This window comes from Seriola dumerili, unplaced genomic scaffold (genome assembly GCF_002260705.1).
Source record: "Seriola dumerili isolate Sdu_G_001 unplaced genomic scaffold, Sdu_1.0 BDQW01001709.1, whole genome shotgun sequence".
Taxonomy (NCBI): Eukaryota; Metazoa; Chordata; class Actinopteri; order Carangiformes; family Carangidae; genus Seriola; species Seriola dumerili.
The window spans coordinates 87,199-94,920 of NW_019175964.1; the positions used below are offsets into that span (position 1 = coordinate 87,199).

Consider the following 7,722-nt stretch of genomic DNA (forward strand, 5'->3'; position numbering starts at 1 on the left):
TATATATATATATATATATTGATTCATTATTAGTGATTATTCATGTTGAAGAATTGGGATGTTGTATTTGAAGATTATATTTATACATTATTATTTATATACAAGCAGAAACTAATGATCATTTCCATCATAGACTGATCTGCTGATTATTTTCTTGATCAATCTATTTAGACATGTTGAAATGAAAACATATTGAAATGATCAGTGATTGATCATCAGTTATCAACAATGTCGCTGGTGAATTTCTTCACAACTAACTGATATATCGATTAATTCTTTAAGGTCAAATTTACAGTGTATCATATTTCAGATGTTCGTCATAAAGAGACTCAGCTGTTCATTAGTAACAAACATTTCGCTCAACACTCAAAACTCCAGCAGCTCCTGAGGGCAACATCAGTGTTCACCAGCTGCTCTGAATGTGTCTGCTGAGGACAGATGTTTAGTGTTCAGATGTTTCTCTGAAAACAGCTGGTGAACCCAAGTCTTCATTTGAAAGTTTCAGACATCGTCAGGTGTTTTAAAGTGTCAGTGTTTGAGTTTGTACCACGTTCGGATGTTTTTCCAGAGCAACAGCTGTGTGTTCTTCAGGGTCCCTCTGTAAACGTCGCCTCTTCATTGTTCGAAGCAGCAGAAACAGAAAAGCTGATAGAAACATCAGCAGAATCATCACTGCTATTCCTCCTGCCAGTCTGCTGTCCACATCTCCAAACATCTGCTGCTCAGTGAACGCACCACGAGGGACTGCAGAGAGGAGAGAGCTAATGTCAGTGAATGCACCACATGGACAGATGTCCAGTCTATCAAAGAACTGACACATAGAGACACGTCTCACCTGCTTGTCCTCTCTGCAGGACTTCAATGTCCACTGAAGCTGAAACCTCTTCTCCTGATTCTTCGTCTCTGGCTATAACCTGCATGATGATCAGACATTAGAACATAGATATTCTCTGATGACATGAAACACTGGGTCTGATCTAATGCTGCTGAAGTGGATTCACACTGTGAAGCTTTTAAGTTTAATCTTCAGTCTGATGCTTCTGCTGTTAGACATCAGTCTGACCTGAGAACCAATAAGAAGAGACTAAACACACCTGAGACCTTTTCTGCATCACTTATAAAATACATTTACTACAACACAGTTGTTCTTCGTACATTAAGCCTGGTAAAAACACATATGTAACTAAATAAAGGACTCATATATAAATGAATAAGAAAATATAACTATAATACCACATGTATACATATAGTGTAATATATTAAAGGTACAAACACATGGAATAATACAGCATTACTGCAGTGTAATACAGTAAAGGTAAACTCACCTGTCGTGTCTGTGGAAGGTAAACCCACCTGTAATATGTGTCTGTCGAAGGCGTGCAGCTGGTCCGTCCTGGCGATGAGAACCCCCCTCTGGGTGACTTGGTACAGTCCAGACAGAGGATGGAGGGAGTAGTGGATGTTTGGATTCAGGCCCTGTGATTGGACAGCAGTGATGAGTCACCAGGTGTGATACAGGTCATAATACATGTAGTGCTTCAGGTGTTCTTACATCAGAAAAGTCACGGTCTGACACCTGGACCTGTAACACCTGGTTCCCATAGGTGGAGACAATGGAGGCGGGGCTAGAGCTCTGGATGATGAAACCTTTAAAGGTGGTTCTGTTGAAAACTGGAGGGAACGTGTTCTCATAGAGAACTCTGACCAGAACTGACGCCACACTATACTTCAGCCTGTCATCCACTTGACACACCTGTACAGGTGAGGAGCAGCAGATTAGACACTTTGTTCTCTACTGATTGTTAAGAAAGAAGCAGTAAATAGGAAGTGGGCTTGTTACCATGATGTTGAGTGTGAAGTTTGGTGTCAGTCGTCGGTCGTCCACACCTCGGGTTAACCTGAGCTCACCTGTCCTGTCGTTGATCACAAACCTGCTCTGATCATCACCTGCTGGGTGAAGCACACAGATTATAAACAGATGATCTTCCTGTCCTCTGCCTGTCACTGTTGTCTGAATGAAGCTCTGACCTGACAGGATGCTGTAGATCAGAGGCGTGTCGATTCCTCTGTCTCCATCCTCTGCTCTGATTGGACCAGGAGAAAACTCAAGAATAACATCCTGAAACACACAAGCAGGTAGATGTACACACACAGAGTCATAATTCATTAACATACTGCATATAGTACACATTAACAGCTGTTAACACAAATACATAGAATCTCTTCATCTGTCACTTCATGACATTAATGATCTCCAGAGGATGAACCCCAATGATCCTAATGACCTTCTGATTACCCGCTGTTCCAGGTGTTTACCTGTTAACCTGGTGTTTACCTGGTGTTTCTGTGTGATGTTGGTGGTGTAGGTGGGGCTCATGCAGACAGGAACACCTGGAGAGACAGGTGTACAAGGCAGGAAGTGAGGATACTGGTCGTCTCCATCCTCAATGTTCACAGTTAAAAGAGCCGTCGTGTTGAACTTCTCCTCAGAGTTTGACTCCTGTCACATCATCACAGAACAAAACATGGAGTTATTTTTCCTTTCTATGAAATTTATGGAGACAAATTGTTTTGTTTTCACTATAAAGTTTAGGTATTATTACACCTGCAGGTCTAGTTCTTTCTGTTTAAGTCTGGACGCTGTGTCCAGACCTGCAGGTCTAGGTCTATTTGGGGTTATCCCAGATGATCATGTGCAGGTGAGTTCTCTGGTCCTCATGAATCATTAAGAAATACAGGTGAGTCTTACCTGGGCACAGATGATGAGCTCCAGGTGAGTTCTGGTCTCGTAGTCCAGCGGTTTGTTGAGGACTATGTTTCCACTGTTTGGTAGATCGATCCTGAAGAACCAGGCATCAGGCTGCAGGTAACAAGAGACAGGTGTGTTCAGCCATAAAGACATGTATGGTACATGGACAGAGGTATGTTGACAGGTCTGATCTTACTGATGATTGATCGATGATGTAACTGATCATGTCTCCATCTGCATCAACTGCCTTGACAGTGAAAACCACAGAGTTCACTGGTGTCAGCTGCACATGAGAAAACAGACTTTATCTTTCATCATGTCAACAACACACAGAGTCAGCATCAACATATGTCAATATTTTCCATGGCAACACGTGACACATGATCTAGGTGTCTGAAACAGACATTGTGACATCACAGCCACCTCACTCAGTGATTGGTCAGCAGTGTGCAGGTGAGAAAGTAGGCAGGGTTTCACTCACTATGAGGCCGCCATGTTTTACCTCACTGATGGTGAACGGCTGAATCGTTTCTGGCAGGAAGTTTGGTCTGTTGTCATTTTCATTCACAATCTCCACCAGGATCCTGTACTGACTCTGAGGAAACACATCTGTTTACTGCTGGAACACAGGTGTACTCATTGACATGACTGTACAGGTAAGACAGGTGACGCACCTGCATGACATCATCTTCATAACAGGTCAGTTCTGCTATCAGCACTGATCCCTGAACCTGAGAGACACACACATCTGAGTTCATTATTCACTGTGGATTATCCAAGTGGCATGTGTTTTTACAGGTGTAGTTTAAGGTAAGGTGTTTTTAAATGTGTAGTTTCAGGTCAGGTGTTTTACAGGTATAGTTTCAGGTGTTTCTCGGACTCATGGTTTAGTAACAGGAGTGTTCAGGTGTACCTCTCTGTCAAGGACTCTGGAGAGCGAAGTGTTGAGTCTGATGGTTCGACCTTCTAAGTAGAACCAGTTGGCGTTGTCTCCAGTCAGACACAGTTTGACAGTGTTGGCTCCTGGATATCCACGGATGCTGATGTTAGAGATAAACTCACCTGTCGGACTGTTCTCTTTGACCGATGCAAAGATGTCTGACCCCCCCAGACATATACCGGCTGAGGACCAAACACAGAGGGAGAGCCATGACCTGTTTATACAGACTGAGGCAGCAAGTGTCAATCACCTTGTGAAAGTTCAAATATGACATCTGATTGATAATTATATTGGTCACTTTGCTCAGATAGTTTTGTTTTAAATCATCATTTTGACTCTTATGTTCAATGGAAAAATTTAAACGTGTTTTCTCGGAATACCAAGAATGATGGGAAAGATGAAGACAAAAACTAGAGCTGAACAGATTAGCTCATTAAATAATTAGTAGTTTGATATCTTTTTCAATCAAACCTCCATCCACTGTCTAGTGTCAGTGGATGGACGGTCTGAGTGACATGGACGCCTACATCTGTGTGGACAGAAGAGTGAGACAGCTGTGAAAGTCATAGGTTAACAAACAGGAAATCATGTGTTCTTTGTTCTTCTTTGTTGTCTTTAAGAACCTCCACATTCTCACCTGTAACAACATGATAAGATAACCTAAGAGCCACCTCCCACAGCAGCAGTCTGCAGGGTCTCAGCATCTTCCTCCACCTGTACAACATACAAAAAACTGGTCATTTAGATCAAACACTGTCGCATTGATCAGACATCCCCACTGTGTCCTCTGAGCTGCTGTTTGTCTTCATGAGCTGTTTTCTACCTGTCCTAACTGAGACTGGTCCCTGTGCTCATGAACCTCCTGGTGCATCAAGTTTAAATGTGACTTTGTCTCTTTGTGTTTTGTGCAGATTTCTCTGTTTAGTGTGTTGTATTTGAAATGCTCATTACTTGTTTTACTACATACTTGTTCCTATGTTCCTACACAAATACACAATAAATAATAAAATGATTCCTCTGAGATTCACACTGAAGCTGAGGTGGACATTTAATAAACCAAGGACAATAGAGAGGTCACTGTTGTCCTGCAGGAGAAAGGTGGAGGTCAAAGACAACTGACCTCAGAACAGAGTCACAGGTAACAACCAAACAAAAAATGAGTCACGGTCTGTTCATCAGTAAAACAAGGAAGCAGAACAACAGAGAACAGAGGCTGATTCATTCATAAGCCTCAGGATTGTTAAAGCTGGAGGGTTCTCTCAGTGGAAACTATGTCAGAAAAAGTTTGGTCACAGCAGCTGAGTCGCTGCGACATGACCTCACCGACCAATCAGAGCGCGTCCTCACAGAGCTGAGCTTCAACACCAAAATGTAGGCTACAATCTGTGTGTGAGCATCAGTTTTAATGAAGCTCAGAATATGTGGTTCACTCACAGTGAGACTAATGATAAAAATCATGTCATTAACAAAACAACAACAAGATGACAAGACAACAACAAGAAATCAATGAGACAACAACAAGACAACAAGACATCAACAACACAACAACACAACAACAACACAACAAGACAACAACAACACAAGACATCAAAAAGACAACAACGAGACATCGACAAGACAACAACAACACAAGACATCAAAAAGACAACAACGAGACAACAAGACAACAACAACACAAGACATCAAAAAGACAACAACAAGACATCGACAAGACAACAATACAGTTCAGCATGAACTGTCTCATTGGTTTGGTCTCGAATGTCATGTCTCAGCTTGCTCTTCAGTAATTAGGCAATTAAATCAGTCAGCAGCTTTCACAACAAGACCTTCACTATCAACAACATTCTGATTTTCTGTTAAACAATCAGTTCAACTTCTTTTATTTAAGTTTACAAACATTAAAGTTAAACCACAATTATATATTGACTCTTTATGTTGTTTGAGTTGTAACCCTCTTTGGTTTAATTACAATTGTAGTCATAGTTAATGAGGCCTCAGGCTGTGAACACAGTCAAACAGATCCTCCTATAAATCACTCCCTGTCTGTTGTTTTAGAGAAACACATGACCTCATCATATCTTAGTCATGTGACCATGAATGAAAACGTGTCTTTAGATCAGTTCTTTCAGAGAAGCTGGTTCAACTTGTCTCTGGTAGCAGAATTTAAATCCAAGTGTCAACACTGAGGATTTATTGTGGATTAATATCAGGCCTGTTTCAGTGGCTGGGTTAGAGTCAGGATCTGTATCATGAATGTTGGTCTACCTGCAGCTCATGTAAATGTGTTCAGCCTTTACCAGTGTGTCATCACTAAACGAACACAACTGTGTTTACACACGATCACTATGACGACTACACTCTGATCTGTTGTCAACAGAGAAAGTTCTTCCTTGATGGTTGTTGAAACTTTGACGGTCTGAAGAACAAAATCATATGATCTGAGTTTCCTCTACATGTTTCCACTAGTTACCAAACACAAGTGTAACATTGTGTGATGGTTTCAGTCCTGCTGTTCAAAAACACTAGAACATCAATAAGAGCCATAATAATAATATGATTATTATTATTATTATTATTATTATTATTATTATTATTATTATTAATAATAATAATAATAATAATGATAATAATAAACTGACAGTGAAGACTCATGGTTACCATGAACACAAACACATACATCTCCGGAGCACTCACCTCTCTCTCTTGCTGGTCTACAGACAGTCTGTGTCTCTCACCCTCTGTCTGTTCAGACCTGCTGATCCCAGCGTCATGTTGTCACAGTTTTCATGTCTTCATTCCATCATGTTTTTATGTTTCAGCAGCAGAGTCTGTTGTTCAGAGAGAACAGAGAGCAGCCTGTCACTGTGTGTCACTCTGTGTGTGTGTGTGTGTGTGTGTGTGTGTGTGTGTGTGTGTGTGTGCAGCATTAGCAGAGGGCTTACAGCGCATTAATGAGCAGGATAAGTAGGCCAACATCCTGCAGGAGTCTGAACCAACAGGAGGCCTGTTAGCCACTTAGCACCACAGTAATAATCAGCTGATGAGTCATAGGAAGTGTTGACTGAAGTATAACTGTACTAATACTTCAGTACTATCATCAGTAACATGTACTGCAGTATTATCAATATCATCAGTATCAAGTACTATAGTATCAAGTACTGCGGTTTCATCAATATCATTATTAACATGTACTGTAGTATCTATAGTATATTGTCGAACCTCAGATCCAGGAAGAGCAATGTGGATTAGGTTCTGGCAGTGCAGCAGTCTGAGAGAGCTGAGGGGGTCATGCTAGTTTGAACAGCTAGTCTACATATGTTTTGTGGACTTGGAGAAGGCTTATGACCGTGTCCTCCGGGGGACTCTGTGGATTGAGTGCGGGAGTATAGGGTACCGAGCCCTTTGTTAAAAGCCATTTGGTCCTTGTAAAACCAACATAATGATTTGTCCATATTCTCGGCACAAAGTCAAACAAGTTTCTGTGAGTGTTGGACTCCGCCAAGGTTGTCCCCTTGTCTCCGATCCTGTTTGTGATATTCATGGACACGATGGATCACTTTGGGAAACTCAGAATTCCATCTTTGCTTTGATGATGTGGTTCTGTTGAATTCATCAGAATGTGACCTCCATTGCTCAGTGGGACAGTTTGCAGCCAAGTGTGAAGCGGCCGGGATGAGAGTCAGCACCTCCAAGTCTGAGGTCATGGTTCTCAGCCGGAAAATGGTGGACTGCTCCTTCCGGGTTGGGGGTGAGTTACTTCCCCAAGTAGAGGAGTTCAAGTATCTAAGGGTCTTGTTCACGAGTGAGCGTAAGATGGAGTGGGAGATTGACAGACGGATGGGTGTGGCGTCAGCAGTAAAGCGGACGTTTTACCGGACCGTTGAGGTGAAGAGGGAGCTGAGCCGGAAGGCAAAGCTCTCGAATTACCAGCTGATCTTTGTTCCAACTCTCACCTCTGGTCATGAGCTCTGAGTAATGACCAAAAGAATGAGATTGTGGGTACAGGCAGCTGAAATGAGTTTCCTCCGTATGG

General features: G+C 41.9%; 1 protein-coding gene across 1 annotated transcript; it reads right to left on the minus strand.

Annotated features, from left to right (window-relative positions):
• Window positions 1-66: 66 nt before the first annotated feature.
• On the minus strand, window positions 67-4,560 carry LOC111238876 (cadherin-related family member 5-like). Its single transcript, XM_022768588.1, has 14 exons — window positions 4,523-4,560; window positions 4,327-4,403; window positions 3,663-3,871; window positions 3,424-3,480; window positions 3,252-3,344; window positions 2,946-3,032; window positions 2,750-2,860; window positions 2,336-2,500; window positions 2,029-2,119; window positions 1,841-1,947; window positions 1,553-1,753; window positions 1,354-1,476; window positions 836-914; window positions 67-744 (listed from the first exon to the last, which is right to left on the minus strand). Exons 1-14 carry the CDS (start codon window positions 4,558-4,560, stop codon window positions 521-523), a joined length of 1,662 nt encoding a protein of 553 aa, XP_022624309.1. The 3' UTR covers window positions 67-520.
• Window positions 4,561-7,722: the final 3,162 nt, after the last annotated feature.